The sequence below is a fragment of the Episyrphus balteatus genome, chromosome 2, assembly GCF_945859705.1.
Source record: "Episyrphus balteatus chromosome 2, idEpiBalt1.1, whole genome shotgun sequence".
Classification (NCBI taxonomy): Eukaryota; Metazoa; Arthropoda; class Insecta; order Diptera; family Syrphidae; genus Episyrphus; species Episyrphus balteatus.
In genome coordinates, this window is record NC_079135.1 from 32,373,008 (window position 1) to 32,399,934 (window position 26,927).

The 26,927-nt window shown below is 29.9% G+C and overlaps 1 protein-coding gene across 1 annotated transcript in view; it reads right to left on the bottom strand.

Annotated features, from left to right (window-relative positions):
- Window positions 1-26,927, bottom strand: part of LOC129912070 (protein split ends) — a 280,868-nt gene that overhangs the window by 3,937 nt on the left and 250,004 nt on the right. The window contains exons 6-8 of the mRNA XM_055990175.1: window positions 25,377-25,570; window positions 1,249-1,746; window positions 317-692 (exon numbers count right to left, since the gene is read on the bottom strand). Of these exons, the coding sequence (XP_055846150.1) occupies window positions 317-692; window positions 1,249-1,746; window positions 25,377-25,570 (1,068 nt within the window). The remainder of the gene's footprint in view (window positions 1-316; window positions 693-1,248; window positions 1,747-25,376; window positions 25,571-26,927) is intronic.

Consider the following 26,927-nt stretch of genomic DNA (forward strand, 5'->3'; position numbering starts at 1 on the left):
GATTTAGAAACTGCCTACATTTATTTAAACTGTTTCTCAAATATATTTATTGAAATCTTAAGTCCATAAATTATATTTTAATCACACTAAACACACAATAAAAGCTTGAAGCAACTTGTTAAATGCAAATAAGCATGTTTTTCTTCTAAAATTAAATAAAAAAAAATAAAAAAGAAGTCACTCGGGCGTATACGTATTATTTTCTTATATTTTTTTTTTTTTTTTTGTTTTGCAATACATTTTTTTTTGTGTCTTCATTAAAGTTATTTATCAATAAGAAATTGATTATTATGTCATTTTGAAAAAAAAAACTTACCTCTGTAGCTAGCGGCGGCTGGTTGTGATGTATAAACTGGCGCTGGTTGCTGGGTGATCGGGGCTTCCTTGCGCAATGTTATAATACCAGGACTCTCACCGCGGTACTGCTGCTGTTGCAATTGTTGGTGTTGTTGGTACTGTTGCGGCTCGGTTTGCTGTGAATAGTAATTATAATGGTTGTCAATTGGTTGAGATGTCTGACTATATTGCTGCGGTTGGGGTTGTTGGTGCGCCTGATAGTACTGCTGTGGAACAGCAGTAGCAGGAGCATAAGGAGCAGGAGCAAAATTATTCTGGTGTTGAGGAGGTCCGCAGGATGGTTGGCGATCGTAACTCTGATTCACTTGTGGTACAGATGATGCCCCATAATGGTTCTACATAATTATGTTTATGTGCATTTATGTATAAATGTGTATGTGTGTGTGTTTGTGAAAAGTTTAAGGATGACATAATGGATGGTGGCAGTGCAAAAGGGTGGTATAAGTTGTGTTTTGATTGGTGCGAGGGTGTTGGTTGGTTGGTTGGTAGGTCGTAGTGGTGGATGGATATTGACGAAACAAAAACAAAAATATAAACAAGATTTGACAATTAGTAAAACAAAAATTTGACATTGAATATATAGTTTTGTACAGGGGTTAGTTTTTTTCGAGGATGTTAGAGAATCAAACGAGCATTGTGCAGCGTTTTTTTACGGTTAATAGAGCAGTTAGGTTATATTTTACAACTTTTTTTCTACTCCAAAAAGGGAGGATTTACAATTAGCTGGTTGTCAAGAGCGTTCTACGAGTTAAAAGCATCTAAGGGGAAAGACGTTTTGGCATTCCCCTTCTATATGTGGCAAGCTTTTGCATTTTCTCATCAACTGTCTATATTGCGCTAGAAAATCTCCAGAAACACTTTCGTGCAAAACATTTTGCACGATGATGGTACCTGCTGCTGTTGAGATCCATAGTGCGGTTCGGATTCGAATTGTGGGGGTGCTTGAGAGACCTGTCTTTGAGCAGGTTGATAGTTCTGAACGTATCCAGTACGCTGAGGTACTGGCGATGCAACGTGACCCCAACGGCCACGGTTTGGTTCATCAAGGTGCTGGTTATCAACCTGTGATGGTTGATAATGCTGTTGTGGCTCCGGCGTAGAGGGTGCTTGATAATGCTGGTGTTGTTGTTGCTGATAAGATTGAGGTTGGGATTGGGATGGGTGTTGGTTTTGGTGTTGTTGTTGGAATTGTTGCTGGGGATTAGGTTTTGGTGTATTGTAAACTGGACTAGCTATTCCACCTCTAAAGGAAACAGTAGAACTGGCATTGCCAGGTGCTGGTGCTTGGGAGGGTCTCTGCTGCAAATAGTATGGCTCCTGGGGATTATGTTGCTGTGATGGCGGTGAAGATTGTTGTTGCTCTTGTTGAATTGGATGATAATGACCACCCTGTGAAATATGGGGAAAATGATGATTCGATTTTGTTTGTGCGATTTTCTGTGTGTAGGTATTTTTTGTGTTTTCGTTTTTTTTTTTTTATTTGATTTCGTTGACAAATTGACAGTAGTTGAGATGACACCAACAAAAAGCACAACAGAGGGACTATATCCACAGAGTTCTGATTAATTTAATTTTGTCAGGTGTATTTTTGGATTTTTTAAATAATGTTAAAAATGTATTTAATATTTTTATTTGTTTTTGTGTAAAAGGTTTATTTTATACGAGTATAAGCAAGAAGGGTTTCATATGAAATGATTGATGATTGGTCTTGTTATGAAATTAATATTTTTTTGTACAGTAATGATGTTTATACAAATGTACATATCTTAGTTAATACCTAGATAAATGTGTTTTGAATATTTATTAATTTTAAATAAAGTTCAATGCAAAAGCATTTTCTTGAATAAGCACATACATAAATCAAATTAAATATGAAGGGTCCAGGGGAAAATCAGCACGAGTCCATTCCAACTCATTTCGAGAAAAACGCATTTTAAAATTTTGTTCTCCATACAACTTAGTACTAAAACCACACAATTTATTTATTTTTTCAGCAAGGCTTAAATTTGTTTTACAAAAGTAAGAATGCCATCAGATAGTGCTCAGTAAATATTACAAGACCTCATCATTAGTTTATTTTTGACAAAGAGTGGACATGTACCATTTTCTTCTGGACCCTTTATATATAAAAAATAGAATAGGGTGACATTTTGGGTACCAATTATTTTATATTTACATTAAAAACATAATTATTTTTTCTTCAATAAAATTTATACATGATCTCTTACAATAATCGAATCTTTAGATTGTCTGTTTTTGAGAGCCTCCTAGAATACTTATGTATATGAAATAGTGGCCTAACTGATTTTTGCACATAATTTTTCCCTTACCCACAGAAATGTATTTTTGAATAACCTGAACAACTTAATCTTTGGGACCAGATGAATGGATACAAAATTTTGAATAACTTTGTTTTAATTAACTCCTTGTCAAATTGAATTATTTTTTTGCAAATCAAATTCACCCTTTTTCAAATCAAATAATTCATTTTTTCAATAAAAACTTATATCTGAAGATTTCAATCTTGTTGATCCGATAGAATTATGTTGCTTATTTAAATTACTTGATAGAATTAGAAGTACGAAGATCCGAGGAAGCCTTCATGTTAAAAACACCATCTCCCAAAAAATTGAACACGACCGACTCAGTTGGTATTGCCATGTTCAAAGGAGAGATCCTGAGAACCCCGTCAAAAAAGCAATATCATACAACGTTCCAACACGAAATAGAAAGAAAGGTAGGCCTAAAAACTCCTGGTACAAGCAAATGCAAAACCACCAGCATTCAGTTGGCCTTAGAAATGGAACAATACAAAACCGGGAGGCTTGCCGCCGATTTCTGAGGTCAACCCGGCGAACCCCACAGGCGGATCACTAGTGTGAAGCAGTTACGTGGGATAGTTATGATCCCCTCGACATCGAGATCATAACAGCGCCGAGAAAAAGGAAGAAGAAGATTTAAATTACAAAAAATGTTAAGATCTTCCGGCTTCGGAAAAATTAAAGAGAATCAGTTCCTTCATTTAAAATGTGGATACAATTTTGAACGATGAACGACAGAAGGTTTCTTGTTTAATTTTCGACTAGGTACCCAGTCAAAATTTATTATTCAAGCATTTCTTCATTGCTCATTGTTCAGAATGATATGCAAAGCTGAAAGTTTATTTTTTCCATTTCGTTCACATCTTACCTCATTTTTGGTTCATTTTCTTGAAACGTTGGTACCTGGAAACAACCCAAATATAAATCCTGACTATGAAAAATTAATTATCATTTTAATAAAATGATTTCCAGGAACCAAAAAAATATGTATTTAAGCTTTAGTTCTGTTTAATTCAAACCAATGAAAAACTTGTAAATGTATTGTACATATAAACTACTTCAAATAATCCTTACCCTTGTCCTTATACTTCTAAAGTTAAAACTCTCTTTGTTTATCTTTAATAAGAAAACAAGATTTAATAATAAAAACAAACAGAAAAGGATTGTAGAATTGGATCATCATAAAGATTTTATTTAAAGGGGCAGATTTATATAAAAATTAAATAACCTACTTAAATCGACATTAAAAAAATTAAATTCAAGTTAAATAAATCCACAACCAACCAATCCTTTAGTAAAAAGATTAAGTTTCATGTTTACATGCGGTTTGGTCAAAGTATACTGAAAACATATGATTTGGTTTGATATTAAACTACAGTCTATTTGACAAGTTTTTGAATACAATTTGAGTTTGTAAATAATATTTAAAGATATTTTACAAAGTCCATTTTGAAAAAAGAAAGTTTTTTTTTTTGGAAATTATCCACAAATATTTTTAAAAACAATAGTGAACATTAAGTTTTTAACCCTTTCGAACCCAAGCTATGAAAATCAATATTAAAAAATGTTTTTTCGGTATTATCGGGTCAAAAACATCACAACTAAGAAATATGAATAGCAAAAAGTTATTTCCCAAAATAATAAATAGCAAAACTAATGTGTTTTTCTCATGTTACATGTAAGTAACATGCACTGCATATGACCACCAAAAAAAGTCGGAGAACTGAGAAAATAACTTTTTATGAAACTATAATGTATGCTACTTCTTCTAAGCAAAAAAACCAAACACTTTCTGCATTAACTTTTTTTATATCTTTTTTTCAAAATTATGACCATATACATATAAAAAAAAAATTTTTTGCCAAAAAAAAAAATTTGAATTTCAGTTCCTTTCTCGATAAAAAAAATTAAAGGTATGATATTTGACTAACTTTTTGTAATAATCCAGAGTAACTAGGCATTATTATCTTTCAATTAAGCCATCGTAACCTAAAAAATTGTTTAATTTAATATTTTTTACGAATTTTTAAAAAAATGTTACATGAGAGTAACGCTGGGTCCGAAAGGGTTAAAAGACAAAAAAAAAAATTAATGAAAGCTAGAGAAGGAGTAGGTACTATAAGTTTATTTTTTTTAAAAATGTTTTTTAGCTTTTTGAATGTCGGAAAAAAATTGAAGAAATGAAAAAAACAAAAATTGGAAAATGCTTTTTTTTGTAGCAGATACTGTATCTTAAAAAAATAATACCACTATCCAACACTTATATTATATATTTTGCGCTTTTGATCCATAAAAAAAATATGATATTAAATTTGCCAATTTGGAATATGGAGGATATAAAATAAATACATTTATAGTGTAGTTATATTACTTTTTATTTTTAAACTTAGCCTTACTAACAAGTTGTGTGTAAAATAAATGCATACTCGACCATAAGAGTAGTTTTATAAGCATTTTTTTGCATTTAATTTTTTCATTTGTGAATACTTCCGGTAGACTTTCACCAAAAAATAAAAATAAAAAAATGTTTAACAAAAAATTATTATTACCGACGAAAATGTATCGGAAATGCAACAACGTTATAGTAGAGTGAACAAAAATGCAATTAATCGTTTATTATTATTATACATATTATACCAGCATTTGTGTTGGTGTATTTTTAAACCAACGGATTCATAATAAAAACACATCAGATGATTCGTTTTGTTTAACTGTGGTAGCATTATCATTGAAGTTGGTGAGAACTTAAATATGTTTTTTTGTTGAATGATTAATTGCCTTATCTGTCATCCAGAATCATATACATATGTCAAAAGCAATGTAGTGCAGCATGGAATAAAAAAAAAAAATACATTTACATGTTTTCTTTTGTATTTGTATTAATGAAGCATTTATAATCATTTCAATTTCATTAATCAATGAAATAAAATTTTTTCTTCGAGGTTTTTCTATCATAATTTTCATTTCAGGAACTTGTGTCAAAAGAGGTACAGCTCTATTTTTTAAATTTAGACATATCCAAACTTTAAAAAATCGTGTATTAGCATTTTTTTATTTAACCTAAAACTTAAGAAAAAATTAAGTGAAATATGCAATCTTTTTTAATTAAGTTTTAGTTTTAAAAAATAGTAGTATTTACTGTGATTTTTTAAAGTTTGTATCTGCCTAAATTAAAAGAATGGACCTTTTGAAGCAAAGTTTTCAATTCATATGGTTGAACAAACCTTAAAAAATATTTAACTATTATTTTTCTAACCTGTCAGGAAATGTTTTACAACTTCAGATTTTCTCACGTGGGGGTGTGGTATCCGCCCATTTTTGTTAAATTATTTTCAAATATTAAAGAACATTGTAGAATATCAAAATATTGTAGAATCTTGAATTGGCTTCGTATTGAGGCCAATCCACAGGTTATATTTCCAAATGCAGCAATTTTTTTTTTTTTATAATTTAAGTGATTTTCCTTGCTGCATGTACTCCTTTTTTCTATCAAAAATATCGTTCAAACTCGTTACAAAACAAAAAACGTTGTATAATTGAAAGAGTGTGAGACTCATTTTTCAAAAGGTGCCGCCTCCCAAAAGGCAACTCAAAGCTTCATTTTTAATTACACATACTTAGTCCTTACAGCAAAATGCTTGTTTCTTTTTTCCTTATCGCCGCCGCTACCGCGTCGTTTTTATGAGAAGAAATTTAAACAAAAATTTATATATTTTTTCATGAGTAAATGCAATCAACACACACCACGAAATCATGTTCTCATATATTCAATGCGCCTTCAAATTGCCTAGAAAAAAAAAATGAATCTACCACCCGCTTAGTAAGTATAACATGTTTGTGTGTACATCTTTGACTATTATAAAACCCCCCAAAGAGTAAGTATGCCCTAAAACATATACAGCATTATGCCACAGGATAAAACAGTTTATGACATGCCTTTGAAAATTATTATAGTTATTATATTCATTATGATTATGGCTATCATTGTCTGCGATTTTTATCGCTTGTTGCCTTGCTGCCAGAGTGTATCCTGCTCTATGAGAAGAAGATGAAGGCCTAAGCCTTAGGTGCTGACTGTGTCGTGGAGCGTAAAAGCGTGCAGCAGCAAAACTACCATATTATACATATAGGTTGAACATGGAATTTAACAACAAAAACAACAACAACAAAAAAAGAAGCTCTTTAATGCATTTTAATAAAGTTCTATCCATAGGTTTACTTTTCTTCTTACACACAGTAGCTTTCTGTTGATAGGGTGTTTTAACTACTCTATACTAGCCCTGTGATCGTTACAAAGTCATGTCTTTTTTTATTTTTTTTTCTATATTTTGTTTGTTTGTGTGTTACTTTAATGGAAAATTATAAAGAGCCCAATTTCTTTTGTTATCATGAAGGTTTTTGCGGTATTATTTACATTCCGCGTCAAATAACTTAATCCATAAAGAGTAAATTCTTACAAAGGAATAATATAAACCATTAATAGAAGATTTAAGAATGTGATAGTAACTCAACGTTAAAATATCGTATGTTTACTGCGAAAAGAAAAGCGGTCCAAGAATAGAACCCTGTAGAACCCATTGCTTACACTTTGATATGTAGAAAACTTAAAATTATTTTAGTTTCTTGCACATTATATAATTGCCAGTGAACGATTATGTGGAATGCATTTAAAAAGTTCTTTTGGTGGTTTTTAACTAAACTAAGTTTCTCATTCAGTGGTACAACCATCTGTGATGATTTGATTTTAAAATCAATGTCAACAGCATACAAAAAGATACATATCAGTAGGCTTATGATAACTTCGATTTCATGAATATTTGGGATGAAAAGGATGGAACCTAAATCACTTTCTTGTGGGACACCAGAAGTAGCGAGAAAAGAGGAAAACTACACTTTTATGAAGCGTATATAAATTTCAGATAGATAGGAGTTATATTGAGAAGTAATGCGCAAGTCATGTTGACGACAAAATTTCAAAGACTTAGAGTAGAACGTTAAAATATCGTATAGTTGGTATTCAACAACTCGGAACATCTGAGAGAAATAGGAAATGGGGTGATAGTTGTTGTTAATACCAGTTTAATCATTTTTGCGTATAAGTTTTTTGAACAAATATTCTCAGATAAAAGTTTATTTTTATAAAGAGTGTTTTTAAGACCAACTTGTTTTTTTTTAAGCAAGTGAGACATCAGTATATAGGGTTTTCTAGGCTCTATTCATAAACCAAAAGTTTTTTGTAGGTCCTGGATGCTGAGTTTATAAATGTTTTTCCTTAGTTTCTGAAGCAGATAACTTAGAACGACAGTCTTGAAACAAGTTGTGGTTTACAGATATGAGTTTAAAGTGAACAGACTTATGTATTTTGGTAAAAATTAAATATTTATTTTATTTCAGATTTTCGAAAAAATTAACTTGGCGAAAAAAATTGCATTTTGAAAAATTTAAATCCATTGAGTGAGACATCAAAAGAAAGGTCTCTTTAAGCTCTTTTCACAACAGAAAACCAAAAGTTTTTTGGAGGTCTAGTTGCTGAGTTATTTGCATCCAAATATGTATTTTTTGAAGTGAAAACTTCTTTAGTATCGTAGTGATTTGAAACAAGATGAAACGAAAACGCGACACGACTTCAACTTGTTATAACTTTTTTGTTTTAATAGATAGATGACTGAAATTTGTACTGTAGATAGGTAATTAAATAAATTATAATTGTACAAAATTTCAATTAATTTCATGTTCAAAATTCGGAGATAACGGTAAAAACATGTTCTTTTCCAACACACGTTACATCTTTTGGTCTAGTGCACATACAAATTTGATTTAACTTTAATACGCATGCTGATAACATAACCTTTTATTTGATATATCACACATAACGTTACATGCTCTACAAGTTACACAATCTTAAATTGAAAAAAATTTAAAAATACCTCAAAACACCTGTGGAGATCCGTTGGCGATGACCATCTACCAGTGTAGGAAGTACCGTAATCTCAGTCTGGAAATTCGACATGGTTGACTTTAAAAAATTCTAACTTCTCTTGTAGACATCTTTGAAATAAGATTTATACATCATTATACAAGGTGAAACAATAAGCTTTCACATGGTATAAATTTTTTTATAGGTTGTCAAACAAAAAAATTGATTTAATAGCATGAGAACATAAAAATAAATGTTTTTCTTTGCTTTTTTTGATGAAATTTCATCGAGTTTAAAAAATTCTAGCTCTTTTTGCAGATGTCTCATAGACTTGATCGATATATATATTTTGAGCTAAGCCAATAAGCTTTCAGATGGTGTAGGTTATTATAGGTTGTTAGGGAAGAAAATGGATTTAATAGCGTGAGAAGATAAAAATAAGTGTTTTTTCGCTTTTCTTGATGGAAATTGATTGAGTTCAAAAAATTCTAGCTCTTTTTGTAGATGTCTCATAGACCTGATCGATATACATATTTTGAGCTTGGACAATAAGCTTTCAGATGGTATAAAATTTTTTATAGGTTGTTAGGGAAGAAAATGGATTTAATAGCGTGAGAAGACAAAAATACGTGTTTTTTTCGCTTTTTTGATGGAAATTGATTGAGTTAAAAAATTCTAGCTCTTTTTGTAGATATCTCATAGACCTGATAGATATATATATTTTGAGACAATAAGCTTTCAGATGATATAAAATTTATATAAATTGTCATATAAAAAACATGGATTTGAGGCGCAGGGACATAAGTCCCCGGGACATAAGTCCCGAATTTTTTTTTCGGGACTAATGTCCCACTTTACTGGGTCACAAGTCCCGAATCCAATTCGGGAATTATGTCCCACCTTACTGAGACATTAGTCCCGAAAAAAATTTTCGGGACTTATGTCCCACGTTTTTTTTTTGTATAAATATATCTATAGAGACTATTAAAGACTACAGCTGACGAAATAATAGAACCGATATTGTTCTCACGATTTTTTTTCGTAGTACCAACTCCGATGTAAGGTACGGTTACAAGCTGTTGGAAAACAAAAGCAAAGCTTGCAAATTTATTGGTAAGTCGAAATTGCATCGTGACAAAATATAAACAAATGTATAAAGTGAAAGTTTAATAATTGATATTTGTGATAACCGATATGAGTACTTACCAGGGTGAAGCGGAAAAAAATTTCTCAGATTCGAATCTCTTTAATTTGCACAACCCAAACGCGGAGCGGGAAAAATTTTGCCCACGGGAGAATCCATTTTGAGGTTTGCAAATAAAAATTCGCGCGAATTTTTATTTGCACACCTCAAAATGGATTCTCCCGTGGGCAAAATTTTTTCCGCTCCGCGTTTGGGTTGTGCAAATTAAAGAGATTCGAATCTGAGAAATTTTTTTCCGCTTCGCGTTTATCGAGTTAGAACACAAGCATATCTTTGGAACAAACATTAAACTGGCAAAATATTCTCTTTGAAGTTTGAGTTATATTTTGTTTCCTTGGAGCAAACTGGAGTAAGACAAATTTTATATAAAACTTATTCTTTGATAAGTAAGAATGATTTAAAAATCATAATGGTATTATTTCGCTTTAATAAACCGAAACGAGGCACTTTTTTTTTATTTTTTTTTTTTGAAAATAAATTGACGCGAAAGAGAAAGCCAAATGTTGAAAAATGGCTTTATTTCTCTTTTGAAAATTAAAATTATACCAATTCGCGAAATACTTCCTTATTTCACTTGGGCGTATTTCATGGCACCAAAAAATAATGTTATGGATTAATTAGTACCTATATGAACATTTATAGTAAAAATTTATGTATATAAAATAGTTTTCACTTTATTCGGGACTTATGTCCCATTTTCGACTAAAAAATTCAGGACTTCTGTCTCAGTAGGGTGGGACATAATTCCCGAATTGGATTCGGGACTTGTGACCCAGTAAAGCGGGACATTAGTCCCGAAAAAAAAATTCGGGACTTGTGTCCCGGGGACTTATGTCCCTGCGCCGGATTTGAAGGTGATAGAATAAAAATAGTTAGATTTTTTCTATTTTTTTTTTTTTGCAAGAAAAATGATTTTTTAAGGTTTCACTTCTACCACGTGTGAATTGCACACATGATTTTTTTTTTTTTTTTAGGTTTCGGACACTGATACCTTGGAATAAAAGTCTTGAAACAAGTATTGTTTTAAAGATATGAGTGCACAGTGAACATTTTGTGCTTTTTGGAAAAAAAAAAAAATAAAAATTTAAGGGGTAGGTAACCCTTGCCGAAAAAATTGCATTTAGAAAAAAAATGTCCAAATCTATCGAGAGAGACATCAAAAGAAAGGTTTCTTTAAGCTCTATTCATAATTGAAAACCAAATGTTTTTTGGAGGTCTACACTGAGGGAAAAAACAACTTAAAATCAACGAAAACCACGACGAACATTTTAAAAAAGTAGAACATCGTAAGTTTAAAGTGTTTTGCCGTTATAAAACATTTTTAAATCAATTTTGTTTAAACTTTGAAAAGAAGCATCAATTTATTAAAAAAAAAAGAAAAAATTGGCAGCCGCTGGGGATCGAACCTACAACTCTTGGGTCACTAGGCGAATGCTTTACCACTGTGCTATCTCACTGTTGGAAATTAAAGTGATAAAATGCTAGAAAAGCTGAAGTCCGACAAAAATAAAAAAATTTCTTAAGTTGTTTCAATTTTAATTTAAAGATATTTCATGTTAGTTTTTTCAACATTAAATCAACGTTGAACATATTACATTTTACGTTGTGGTTTTTCCCTCAGTGTAGTTGCTGAGTTCGAAACAAATTTTGATTTACAGATGTGAGTTCACAGTAAAAAAGTGTACTTAAGCATTTAGGTAAAAAAATTACAAATATATTTTTTCCAGATTTTCGAAAAAAAAATTCAAGGGGTACACCTTGCCGATAAAAATTGCATTTTAAAAATTTTTTCCAAACCTATTTCCTGAGATATCAAACAAAAAAGTGTGTTTATGTAATTAAGCTCTATTTATGAGTGAAAATCAAATGTTTCTTGGAGTTCTCGTGGGTGAGTTATTTGTATCCAAATTTTTTTTTTTTTTATGGTTTCTGAGGCCGTCCAATAACTTGGAACCAAAGTCACGAATCAAGCTTTGTTCACAGATATGAGATCACAGTGAAATTAATTTTTTCAGATTTTAGAGAAATCGAAAAAATTCAAGGGGTACCCCTTTCTAAAAAAAAGAAAATAGGTTTTGAAAAATTTTCTCAAAATCCTACAAGTGATCTATCTAAAGAAGAAAATCCATTTGTATTCTGCTTCGCTAGATTTAGCCAAAAAGAAAGTGGGACTGTGCACTTTTTGTTGTCACTGACTGTAACTAAGGTTGCATTGCATAGAACGTGTGGAATTTGTAACGCTTTGGTTTTATTTACTTTTCGACATGTAGCACGCGATTTTAATTTTGTGTGATTTTTTTTTCCTTTAATTTATTATGAGGTTGATTTTATTTTTTATTTCACATACACAAACACATATATATTTTTACTTGTTTTAACCAACCAACGTTTCGTGTTTGTTTTTATGCTCTCTCAAGTAATAATTTCTTTTTATGAATTTTCGTTCTACATACAATTTTTTTTGTTTTTATTTTTTTTTTGCTATATCATGAAGAAAATAATCGACATAACCATCATCATCATCATCATCAACATCCATCGCGTCTCTATACATGTATGTAACATAATCTAATCATTGCCATCGGAATCGGGCTTGAGGTTGTGGTGTCTTTATGGTTTATTAATAGAAAGTTATGAGTTGCCTGATGGCACAGCTGATTTAAGCTTCTGTTTTTTTTTTTCCTTTCTGTTGTTGTTTGTTCATATTATATTGGCACACAGCAGTGGTCTTAGATTATAGGCAGAGATTATTATAGATATGGGTGGCATGGTGGTTGCATTATACTATATTTGGAAATGATATTGGATGAGATAAGTTGAAACAATATAAAAGTCATCATTTTGGTTCTCTTAGCTTTGGTTGATTACGTTGACGAGTCTAGTACATATGGTTGGTTGACTGCTGGCTGGTTTGGTATAAGGAGGTGATTTTTATTAAAATTGATGATGGAAACAGTTTGTTTGAAGTAGTAATTTGATAATAATAATAATCGTTTACGTTGAAAAGATTAGTAAAACTTTAGTGAAGGATATGAATGGACGCGGCAAGGAAATTAGTTTTCCATTGTTTGGGTTAAAAAAGAAAACTGGAAAACGTCCTTCCTTATTAATAAATATATTCGTCCTTCATTTGACAATTTTTTCTACAAATTTATTTAAGTTTTTGTACCTAACACAAAAAGCTTTTTCAATGACACATAAAAACTTTGAAGGGTTTTACTATGTAGAACTTTCTTTGGTAAGAAGAGAATCAACCTTTCAACCGTTTTCAGCTTCGGCGCCGTTTAAGAAGCTGTTCAAAAGGGTTAAAAAAGCAATTCTGCAAGCGCCAATGGCTGTTTTAACTCTTTTTTTGAGTCTTTAATAAAAATAAAATGCACGACTGGGGCCGCACGTACTTGCTCTTGCAGTTCAAAGCACTTTTATGTCAGCTTACTTGTAGATTATCAGAGCTGCCTCTATATACCTACATTTTTAAGAAATTTGGTTGATGTAGGGCAGGCTTGTCAAACTCAATGGCATTCACGGGCCAAAATAGCAGGATCTAAATTTCTATGGGCCGCAAAAAAAAAGATATTAGAATTTTTACGAAACAGATTTATTTTTATAAAAGAACAAGAACAATATGTAGTAATATTAATGTTTTCTGCCTGACACTTGGCATCTCTTTTCTGTACCATCTTCTCTACTTGTGATGAAAATTTTTTAGAAGTTATTACTTTTAAAACAGACCCAAGGCGTAGATCTGTTATTCTGGATTTAACAGGTGACTCATTTCGATTCATAAGTGAAAACTGCTGCTACATACAAATGATTTCATATGCCAATTTTCGAGTGTTCTCAAATCTGCTTGTTAGATACTTGTAAAATTCAGGTATCCCAGCTTCATCGAATTTATATCTTTAAACGGAGCCACACTGGATTTCGATTAGCTCCATTTGCAAATGATTACGTACTGATTCTATATTTATAAACCCGTCTCAAAAAGAGATTAAAAAAGGATGGATTTTTCGGGACAAAGTAGCGAAAATATTTGCATTGGTGTTCATTTAAGAAAAAAGTAGCGACTGCAAGTCGACTGGAAATCTAATTTTCGGTTGCTTGGAAGTCGACTTAAATATTTTGTACAAATAAACAAATTCAGAGCTTATTCCCGAAAATTCACTAAGGATGAAACAAATCGTATGGAACTTTTTCACTGCTTTCCCATTGGTCAAACTGCACTCCAATACTAAATACAGCAAAAAAAAGCTTGTTTTCAATACAAAAAATGTTTGTTTACCTTTTCACCCATCAAGAACTCATATAAGCTGGAAATTCTCCATTGCGACATAAATAGCAAAAAGTTAAAATCTCTGCAGTGAATATCGTGTTGAAATGGAGAAATTCAAAACAATTTTATTGGATTCCCCGGTTTGTTCGTGTTCATTAGAGACATTTAAATTTTATTTTATAACTAAAATTAAATGTAAAAATTGAAAATGCAAGTTGTACCTAAATTAAGCTTGGGCCGCACAAATATACGATGTGGGCCGCATGCGGCCCGCGGGCCGCAAGTTTGACATGCCTGATGTAGGGGAAGAGCCGGCATGGAGGCCAAATGTTAGTTAATTTTATTTTATTTGACTTGATTTTTTGAGAAAAACTAAAAATGCAGTTTTACTGCAATTACTCTGCATATTACGTATGCAAAATTTTATCAAAATCATTAGAGCCATTTTTGAGAAAATTGCAATAACTCCATAATGATGTACGGGAAGAGCCGACATCCGCCATTTAAAAAAAATGTTAAGACCATATTTCCACTATCCGTATTTTTTGAGAAAAACTAAAAACGCAGTTATGTTAGAACTATGTACAGCATTACGTGTGTTAAATTAAATCAAAATCGTTAGAGCCGTTTTCGAGAAAAATTGCAATAACTCGAAAATTTTGTATGGGAGGTATACGTTCTAAGCGAGATATTAAAAAACAAAAAAAAACCAACCTTGGAAATTACGAAAAAAAAATCCATACCAAATTTCAACAAAATTCGTCCACCCGTTTAGGCTGTAGCTACTTGTACAGATGGACGCACGGACGCACAGACCGACGGACGTCATGACGAAACCCACTTTTTTGGACTTCTCCATCATCGTAATGTTAGTTTTGATTCAAACCTCGAATTTTTTTTTTGACACGAAACCAATACTTGCCCTATAGAGCAAGTAAAAAAAGAACTGGTAGACTTGAATTCGATTTTCTTCGTTCTCTTCTTCTTCAAAAATTTTAATATTTAAATCTAGAGAGATCGAAATTGTGTTAAAAATCTATATTTATATCTATTAAAAAAAAAGTAATTTAAAAAATTGCTCCCCATTCGTGATCATTACTTTAACTTAACTCTTTAACTGCGATTACATAAAAATGTTTTTTTTTTTTTTTAATTCAAACAACAATATGCTTTCATTATTTAAATTTCAATTTGCATTCAATTTGTAAATTTCTCATCATCATCATGTTAAAAAAAAATTAAAATCATATAAGGATTTATGTTTTGTATTTCGTTTTGGTGCTGTTGCATAAGGAACTCTTCTGCATATAATAACAATGATATCAACATTTACGAAGCATACGATGAAGTTCATTACGATATTAAAATAAATGACATGACAAAGTTCACTTTCTCTCATCATGTCCTTGGTTGAAATAATAATAATAATAATTTAAATTGAATATTCACACACATAAGATGCGTTATCGTCTTATCGGTTCACAAATTTATTATTAAATACAGTGCAGTTAATATGATGAGGTTCAAAAATATTTTAAATGAAAATTTATTTTGTTTTGAATTGGAGTATATTAAACTCATTCAGTAAGTTTAAATGTATATTGGGCAAAATTTCATGGAACGAAATTTTCTTTTATGTTTGAAAATAATCTTAAAGAAAGATTTCTTACCTATATTATGCTTCATAATTTGATAAATTAGTTAGTCAATGCAAAATGTAATCCAATTTTCAGGACATTTTTAAGAAGGTACCTTATTCGTTATATCAACCATAAAATATTCTTTCTTATTAGGCATGGCAATGAACTGATAGTTTTATAATTCATAGACATTTTATTAGACGTATTTTTAGAATATTTAAGTATTTGGATAGAAATAAAATCGTACTGAACGATACAAAAATACTAAACATGCAGAATTTTAGTAAGCTTAAATATTGCAGGATCAACTCAACTATAATAACTTCACAGTTGACCATAAAAAGAAGAATTTCATACAAAATTTCATGATAATATCTCAATTCCTTAAATTGTTACTCTTGGCATTTTCAAAACAATCATGCCTGAAGATCCATTAAATTTTGTGTGGGGAATGATATTTCGGCTCCGCAGCCTTTGTGATTATACAAATACATATTTGGCGAACAGGTGCTATCGAAAACATGAGTAAAGGCTTAACTACATTCACCACTTTTTGAAAAAGTACAAAAGTGAAGACATTTTTTTTCTCGCAAGCGCAATTTTTTTGTAAAAAAAAGTAAACAAAATAAAAAGAGTAATAAAATAAGTTTTCTGCATCATTTGTTTTTATTTCCCAGCCCGAAAAACAATACAAAAATGCGTTTGAAAATTTTCACTTTTGTACTTTATCACTTTTTGAGCCAATATAGTTAAGGCTTAAATGAATTGTATAAAATGTTTAAAGATCAATCATATCAAAGATCATAAAGATTTTCAAATATCTTGTTAAAATATCGTAAGGATTTTTAGATTTTTTGGGAAAAAAAAAAATTAAAATTAGTTAATTAATATTAATTTTATAAAAATCACTTTTGTGCAGCAAAATTTAATCGAAATCGTTAGATCCGTTTTTGAGAAGCTTGTTATAACTTAAAATCGTTATATAGAAGGTGTATAAGCTCTAAAGGATATTATGAATAGAATTGGATCAAATGGAAAATGTTACTGAGAATATTCAAACTTTTTCCGTAAAAATAAGAAATAATTTTATTTAATTCGGTTTCATAAAAATGTAAAATGTTTTTTTTTATTATATTGTCTAATAAAGAATATTTTAAAAATTGGTATGCCACACAAAAGTAATAATTTAGGAAATAAAAAAAAAAGTTCATCCAGTCGTTTCCAAAAAAATTGATTAAAAAAACGAAAAAAATTTTGAAATATTTTTGAAAATCAAAATATGTGTTTGAAGTCAAAATTTGCAGCGACTTTAAAATAAAACGCTTCAGGAAAATAAATTCTTTGAAGGAAACTCGTAGAAATCAAAAGGTTGTTTTTCTCAAAATTCGCACATACGCCCTACTTTCAAAATAATAAAAAAAAAAATTAAACCGTTAACTGCTATACAACCATTTTCTTGATTTCTGATTTTCTCTTAAACGAATTAACCGATTTCAGCTAAAATTTATGAAAGAAAAAACTCAAAAATATCAATTTTATATTAAAAAAGATAATTTCTTTTCGAAAAATCAAGTTTTTCAAAATAGATTAATAATTTTTCCTGAAATTTTCTAAAAAAATTGAAATATTGTATTTCAACAAAAAATTGATTTTTTGTAAAAATGGATTGAATAATACAAAAAATGTCATACAATGTATAAAGACTAGATTTCTTTTAAAATAATGCATCTAAAGATGTAACTTCAATTTTTTCATGGCTATAAGGATTCATTTGAAAAAAGGCCTTGTTCAATAGAGGTTTTTTAGGACACCCATTTCAAGGGCAGTCAAGACAAATCCCATTTCCGAACTTTTTTTTGTGAGCCTACACCTAACCGTTGGAACCTTATTGTGAATTTAAATTGTTTTTTGTATATTTAATCCAAAGGAACTGGCAGAACAATAAATTGTTAAACAAAAAAAAACATTTGCACACGTATAATTTAAAAATACAAAACCCTTAACCAACATACAAACATGTGTGTGTATAGGTATAGATAACATCACGTGGTCTTTGGTAAATTTATTCTCCGTGTCCCAAGTTGACGACTTCATTCATACGTGGACACCGCACCAGCACCGTGGGATTTATGCATGAAAAAGCTGCAATTTTATTGGAAAAATGAAAAATTATTCGCATTGCACATTATAATTGTTGCATTTTTGATATTTTAATTTTGATCCAACGACGACGACTTTCCACGACCTGCATCCCACATTTTGACTTGGAATTATATATGTTTGTATGTTTGAATTGAGACTCCAGGAAGGACCTTCCCTGTGCTATCCTTTTCAACATCAGTCAGAAGTATTTTATTGACTTAAATAAAAAAAAAAAAAAAAAAAAAAAAAAATAGCTATACACCGGGTGACGGCGAGTAAAAATAATATAATGGCAATTCCACAATACCACGAATGAATGAATGTTCCATAAATATATGCAATTTAAATTAAAAAAATACAAAAAGAAAAAAACAAAAACGAAATACACTTGCAGAACATTGCTTGCAGTTGATATAGTTGGACAATTTCCGGTAATAACGTTAACCAATCTCGTTAAGTTAATTTAAAAGTACAGCAAAGGTTCTCTTTAAAGAAGGTTAGTATACGTGTTTGTATGTGTGACGTTTGGTGTTCATGTGACTCATATGCGTGTGATGTCACGTGGGTGAATGCAAGGGTAAAATTTTGTGGAAATTGGATAGAACCACGGTTGGAATAATGTTGTTTTTTTTTTTATTATTTTTATTATATATTTTTTTATTATTACATCAGAAACCATTTATTTATATTTGCTTTTGTTTCTGTTAGTCCTGACTATAGCTTGTGGATATATTATTGTAATTGACTGTAAAGAGTATATTTTTTTAAAGTTCAAATGCAAATTCAATTTATAAATTTATTTAAAAACTAAAAAAATTAAACAATATCCCCCTAGGGTCAGTTTGTAATTATTTTCTTTTGTATTTCTGTTTAATAAATTTATTTTTATTAAAAACTGTTTTAATTAGAAAATTTGATTTTGATGTAGTTTTTTTCAATTAAATATACAAAAAATTAAATTAACTTTCTACTAGTTTAGTAACTGTTAAAATAAATCAATGGACATACAAATTTGGCATAATATTGTTCATTTTAATTTAAGTCTACCTTTGACACAGAATGTCATTCCGGGAACGCTATTTTAGCTCAAGGTTTTTTTCTCGTTAAGCGATTCGAGGTCATTTAATTATGTTTCCGGATAAACAAATCTAATAAAAGTGTTGAATAAATTTCGGTTTGATAAACACAGAGGGATTTTCAGAAAAAGTTTTGGCCACGAAATGCTCAATTTTATTTCTCAAGCTATCAAAATCAGTCTGATCAACGTCTGGTAAAAAAACGACAGAAAAAAACTATCAGATTGTCTCTTTGTTCTTTAAAAGTGTTTCATAAATAATAACTTAAAACGAAGCGATTTTCTTTAAAAACTATCCGCATAAATTGTCTTAAAATTTAAAACAAAAAATTATAAAAAAAAGCAAATTTATTTACTCCAAACACATAACCTATGCGACAAAATTAATTTAATTTCCTGGGACCAATACATTAAATAAAAATGAAAACAAAAAAGTTTATGTAATTAAAAAATGTGTCTTTTGAACAAAATTTTATTGCTAAAAAACATTCTCAAATGACAATAAATAACATTTTCATCTACTCTGTACGTTTTTCTTTTATATTCTTTTTATGAAAAAATTAAACAAAAAAAATTCGAACAAAATAGAAGAAGCAATACTCTCTCCCATGGCGCCAATTATAAATTAAAATGACTTCACGCTATGTTTATTCTTCCATTCAAAATTCACTATTTATGAAGCCTCGTAGTCTTTTTCTTCCTCTCTTTGTAAAAATGAAAAATTAAAAAAAAAAGAAAGAAACAAGACAAAAAAATAAGAGAGCAATTAATTTAGCTGGAATGCTGCGAATAGAAATGATGGCCAATGTATATATTCACGTCGTCTATAAAATCTTATGACAAATGGTTCTCAATAAATCCTTGCAATGAAGACAACGAAAAGAAGACTCATATTTTTTCTGATTTAAATGATAGAAAATGTAATTTGAATTTTGTGAAGCAAGCATTGGTTCAAAAAAACTCAACATACGATTTGTTTAAAATAAAATACCAAAAAGTGAAATAAAAATCCAACTAAACATACAAAGGCTCAGAAGTGGGAATTATCTGTGAAACGATTGTTCTCATCCTGAATTTTTATTCGTGTTGACAGAGTTAGTTCTAAACATTTTTAAACAATATACATATTATTTTCAATTTATTTTTCATGATGTTTTTTAGTCGAAAATAAAAAAAAATATATATATTGCTTATCTTTAAATTAAAATGTTCATTAAATTGACGCACGGAAAAACACAAAATTCTGATTTTATTATATTGCATTGAATCCTGCTAGATAATGGGCTATCCTTGAACGAAATAAAAATTGAAAGCAATTCAAAAATCTCTCTCTGTGGATCAATGAACCCAACAAAAATAAAAGAAAAAAAGAATTCCAACAATTTTTTTTTCTAGACAAATAAATTTTATATAAAAAAAAGTAAAAATAACTCGAATATCTATGAACAAATTTGAAAAAATTAAAAATAATGATTGCAATGAAAATAATAACATCATCAAGTTTTGTATTTATACGGAAAAATACGTGCAGAGAATAACAAAATAATAAAAAAGAAAAACACGAATACTAGGAAAGGAAGAATGCACAATGTGAAACAAACAGAGTAATAACGGTGTAGGAGTTCTAGTTGTCAGTATTGCCATAATGCAGATTTCTTAGTACCTATTATTTGAAAATAATCTATGGAGTTGTTTATTTTTTTTCTTAGGGCCAATTTTTCAATAGTTATCAGTTAAACAGTCAGTTAGTATTTATTCTCCAGATAGAGAAAAAATCAATTTTCAACAGATATAGCTTATTCCTAGGAATAAAACATTTAAAACTATCTGCTTCTTTCAGAGACGAATAAAAATTATTTTAAGGAATAATCTCAACTAAAATATTGTGTCAATTGAAAATGCAGTTTTGAAAGAAATTTTGATAAAAAAATACAGCGGAAAACAAGAAAACAAAAACAAACGTTAATTAAAATGACGTTTAATTTTGAATATTTTTAAATTTGACATTTTTTTTTTTTTGTTATTCTGTAGAATAGCTAACTGGTTGATTGAAAAATCCAATGTTGTTATCTGATTGTTTATGAGTCTAATATTTTTATTCGTCAAACAGTTAACGCATTGTTTATTGGAAGATTGAAAAATCGGGTCTTAATTTAATAAGCAAATAAAATAAATTTTAATATTTTATTATTTTTATGGTTTAAATTTCTGTAAAAGAAGTACTTTAAATATTATAATCGAATGTGTTTAAGAAAATTGTTAAAAAAAGACCAAAAAAAATGGTGTATTTAGAAAGTCCATATTTCATCCGAATTTTGACCGCATTCGATTTTCTTTTCCATCATTTTTAAAGATAAACTATAGTTCTTTTTCCTTCATCTGGTTAATATTTTTATAAATTCTCAGAACATACAAATAAACTAGTATAATAGTGAATTTTAAGAGTTTTTTTTTGAAAGAATTCACATCGATGAAATTAATATTATCCAAAAAAAGGTCCTTATGTAAAATGTTCAAATGCTTTTCAAAATATAGACAAACACAATAAAAGTAACAAAAAGAGTCGAAATTGATTTTTAAGAAAAGTATATTGTTTTCATTGCCAAACTTTTGAAGTGATCCAGAAAAGGTTATTCTAGTGTTTCTTGTTTATTTCCATTTCCATTATAAGTAGAAGTTCCAAACATTAAAAAAAAATTATGCATGAAAATCATAATACAGAATATTTTAACCATCTTTCTGCACACGGGTGCGAATTTGGCACGACAAAAATAAAAAAAATATCAATTTAAAATAAAGTGGGTGGGCCAAAATACTATTTAGTGCCTAAAAAATGTCACTTTTTTTGAAAGCAGAAAAATTATTCTGAGTTATAAAATTAACATTATTTACTTTTATAAGTTTCAAACCAAAATTTGGATCAAATTGTTTACAAACCTCGGTAACATTGTGGTTTATCTTGGTAACGCAGTGGTATTTAAAGTTTTAAAGCTGTTTTTTGGTAATAAACTATTAAGGTCCATTTTCTTCACTCGGAGTTGAACTAAAAATTCTCAAGTTATGTTCAACTCCGAGTGAAGAAAATGGACCTAAGAATATTTAAGTGAAATTAATTTTTCAGTGATTTAACTTCATAAAAGACTTACGTTGTTCCTATAGTTTCAAATAGGAACATCAGAGAGCTTAATTATATGATTTTACAAATAAAGCTGAAATTTGCAGTAAAGTAACGCAGTTGTTTGGTTTTGATCACTTTCTGTTAGAAATACAAATATCATTCCAAACATATCCGTGCAAATGTTATTTTATAATAGATTCAAGTATTACTATTCTATGTCAACTAAAATACACTCCTGCTCAAATTTAACGCACATCATATTTATTTTACAGAAAATTCCTACTATTACTTTGTCTCACAGTATCGTGGTTATTTTCTCAAATAAGACAGGAGTGATCTTAAATTGAAGGTATGGAGTAAAATGTTTGTGGGGAAGATTTGGAGAGATATGCTGAAGTCTATCTGTCAACCCGCTAACCTTTTAGAGATGAGTCATAAATTTTCATGAAGTAAACTCTGCTTTACAACACCTACGGAGTTAGTGAGCTCTCCTAGACCTACTTTAAATACCCAAAAATACTTGACTGATATCCTCGAACACCATGCGGTTCCAATCACCCCTAGATTTGGTCCACAGTTCAGTCTGATGCACGATAATGCATGCTAGAGTGGTTTGAAAATATCTTCAAGATTAAAATATGCCACCCTTTAATTGACCACACAGATATTCGGATTTGAATTCAATAGAACATGTCTAGGAAATGTTGAAAAAAGTGCATTTGAGGCCGAAATCCACCTCCAAGCATTCTTGATCCACAGAAAATTGGAGTGAACTCCAAGTTGTCATAAGCGCTAGAGGAGACAATGCCAAGTATTGAATAAAATTATTGGAAAGAACTGTCACGTGCTTCCATTTTTTAAAATTTTTTTTCTTAAAAAACAAAAATTATTTTAATATCAGTTTTCAGACCTTAAATTGCTAAATTTGGTTCATCTTTTTTTTGGTTGATAATACTGTTGCAGTTTAGCATTTTTCTGACTTGCTTAATAATCACCAAACACAAAAAAATACAACAAATAATTTAAAAGCCATTTTAAATAAGATGTAGGGGTATGACTAAAGAAAAAAAAAGTGTGCGTTAATTTTGAGCAGGAGTGTATATGAAAATGTATTGATAAAAATGTCCATATTTTTTTTTTTTCAAAATTCACTGTCCAAAGGGATAACTTTTTAGGCACTAAATAGTATTTTGGCCAGGGTGCCAAAAAGTCTCTTTATAATGGAGAAAATTTATTTTTTTGGAATTATAAATACAATATTCGAATTCCTCGGAAAATTCTACATAAATTTCATATATCGTACTCTCCATAAAATATGAGACATAAAAAAGTTCTAGCGACATGAAAAAGTAGAAGCCAAATTCGCACCCGTGTGCCTATCACATCACAAAAAAGTGGTGTGCCTACAGAGGGTTAACAGTCGACTCCCTCTAAGTTAAACTTCGTCTAGTTAAGTCATATTTCAGTCTAAATCGAATTTTTTGACCATTTTAATGAAAAATTCAGAAAAGAAAAGATAATAATATTTATTTCTTCAACTCGAATTTCCCTCTAATTCGAACCAATTTTCGTATCCCGTGATTATTCGACTTAAAAGTAGTCGACTTTATTTAAATTTTTCTACCGAAATTATTGGAAAAATCTACTTATCCATTTTTTAAAAGAAAATGTCAAAACAACTCTTGCTAAGTTAACATAAAATTTGAATACAAAAATTATTTGGAAAATGTTGTTTCGCAATGATATTTGAAGTGCTAAAAATATTTAATTTACATACATAAATCAGTTGAAATCCAATATTTTGGGTTGAAATCACTTTAATCATTTTGTTTTAATTTTTTTTTATTTTATTATGTACATAATTCAGTAATGAGTCTTATTTTTAATTCATTCGTTACAAAACGAGTTGAAAATATTTTACCAAAAACCTAATATTCTAAGAATTAAATAAAAAAAAAACTGCAATTTTGTACAAGTCTACCTCCGTGGGGGCTAGTTCCCAAATAAAAAAAAGAAAATAACCCTTCCTTACGGGACATTTTTCTGGAGTACCTACATAATTGTTGAATTGTAATTACTTTTGTATTAACTTGAATTTAATATTCCTTAAATCCTTGACAATAATGTGCAGATTGGTTCATGGCAACACTTATCTATTCCTTTGAATTTTTGTGTGAAACAAGAATCAGAGGTGAAGACAATTAAAGTTTTTTGTTTTTATTTTCATTTTTATTACTAAAAACAGATAGTCTGTCGTTTTCTTTTTTATGAATGTTTTTTTTTTTTTGTTTTATTAAATTGGTAGTTGAGTGAAAACAAAAAATTAAGGAAAAAAAACTTTAAAAGGATAAGCATTGTGTGTATCCTTAACTGGAAAAATATTCATGTGTAAAATAATTTCTTTTTTTTTTTTTTGTATATTTTGTGTAATTTTATCCGGTGATGTGTGTGATTTGTTGTTGCGCGTAAAAGTGGAAAGGTATGCTTTTGAAAAAGTATATCAAATTATGTTGTTTTTTTTTTTTTTTTGTTTAGTTAAGTATAGTACAACTTTTGAGAATGTAGCAACAACAAAATTCCAATGTATCTTTTTGAATACAGTATGTCCAACAAGGATGATAAACTAACTTCTCAATTTTTAAATATCAACTAGGTACAAATTTATAGATTTTTCGAATTTATTTTTGTTTTAAAGTTACAATTTTCTTCAAGTACAATTTTGTTTACATATGTGAGTAAGAGAATAAGGATTGTATTTATTCAATCAACTACTATTCTAAACTTAAGTTCTCAATTTTTGTAATAAAGATTTTTTTTATGCTCAAAAAATGTATTGTTTTCAGTAACTTCTCTTCTCAAACATCCTGTACAATAATCTACCTATCTGTGCTTCAAAATAAATTTTATATATTTTTTAGACATGTCAAATTATAGTGCAGTTAAAAAAATATATATACACTCAGGCTTTTAAATTATGATACTTTTTTTAAGCTGGTACACCAACCCAACAATGTGCACAAATAAAAGTTAAAAAAAAAAGAAAACATATTTACGTTGTACCAAAAATTAAAAGCCCCAACGGGAGTACTTAGCCTTCTTAATCTATACCTATCCCCCTGTTAGTATATGCTACTGCATAAGGTTTTTTGATCCTCATATTTATTTTTTTGTTTTGGAATTCAGAAAAAAAAAATAAAGGTAACACTGAAAACATTTAAAAGCAAAAGTTGGATATATGATACAGATAACAAATTAAAAAAAATATGTATATACTGAAAAATTAAAAAAAAGGAACAGAAAAAGAAAAAAAAAATAATAATTGTATTTACCTGGTTAGCTGCCGGAACTGGGGATGCTCCAGGCCTTTGATAGTTTGACTGTTGAAGTGGTGGTTGATGTGCTTGTTGTTGTTGTTGTTGCTGGTGTTGCTGATGCGGATATGGTGGTTGTGTCACAGGTTGCGGAGTGAATTCTCTTACTGTTCTACCTTCCGCTACGGGTGGCCAGGCAACACGTTTATAACCTAGAAGAGTACAAAAAAAAATGATAAAAAAAAATAAATATATTAATATGCATTTTTCCCAATTAATTTGACACGTAAATACTAAAAAAAAAATCCAACGATAGGTATACATGACGACGGACGTACACGTAGACTTTTGAAAGATACATCGTTGCAAAAAAAAATAATTTGTAAAATGCTATACTTGGTTGCATGAACTTGCATATGATTTTTTTTTAGAATATGATGGTTTTTCAATTCAGAGGAAAAAAAGTCTAAATTGATAGTAGGTTAGCTTTGACTATTTCTAGAATTACAACGGAGATGGCCTAAGTTTTTTTTTTCAAATCAAATCTTGTTACGGCCTGTAGAGACCGTTTTAGAATAGGAGTATTGGTAATCGCAGTCGCTTACTATTAAAGTTGCAGCACCAGTAGTTTAGTAAAATTACAGAAGCTGTTTTGAGAAAAAATTGTAACTGAGCCACTAGGTGTAGATTGGGTCTGGGAAACCTGATAATTTATTCTTTTTACGTTAACGGATAAGCTTTATGATTGTCTTCTAGTAGTTTGGGGAAATCTTTTTGATCCTAAACTTAAAAACTAAAAACTCTTTGTTTCTTGCAGCACCTTGAGACTCAGTCAAACACAATTTCGGAGAACCAAATTTTAATGAAACAGCAACCAATAGAACCTTTCTTCATTCAAAAATGATAGCCACTCCCACAAACTACTTAACCCCAAATCTGAGCCTTTATGAAATAGAAAGAAATGTAAGTTTGACGTTATGCAGAGAGATTTCGACATAACTATCTTCACCGGTGTGGCTTGGGAGTGGGTATTTTTTTCTGAGGGCTTTTTTGATCTTCTAAGCAGAACAAACTGCATTATATAAAGCAAGATGTGGGTCCTCCTTTTACAAAACTCGAACAAATGAACTAGTCTGTAGACTTAGGATATAAATATCCATAATTGTAGCAGCCTGCACAAGTGTAAAGTTCACTATACCAGAGATGGCAGTATGCAGCGAAGCTTTGCATTCCATATAACCTTTCCTGTTGAAGTTGTCGGAACCAATATGAGTAAATTAATGGTTTCTCACTTTTTTTTGTTACTATCCTGCACTTGAACCAACCAGGAACAGATTACCTTCTACCAAGTCCTTTAATTTTTAAGGTCAGACCTTATAACTATATTATTAATTAAAATTCGACATCAATTTTTTTCCTGAATATATAACTTGGCCCCAAAATGCCTCCCTATGGTACCTTTAACACAATTTGAAAGATGCGTTTGTTTTATTTTTAGGTTTTTATTTTTGCATCATTTTGTTGGTATGGTTTTTGGTTTGAGTTGAACGAGCTCTGCATAGCAGCAGA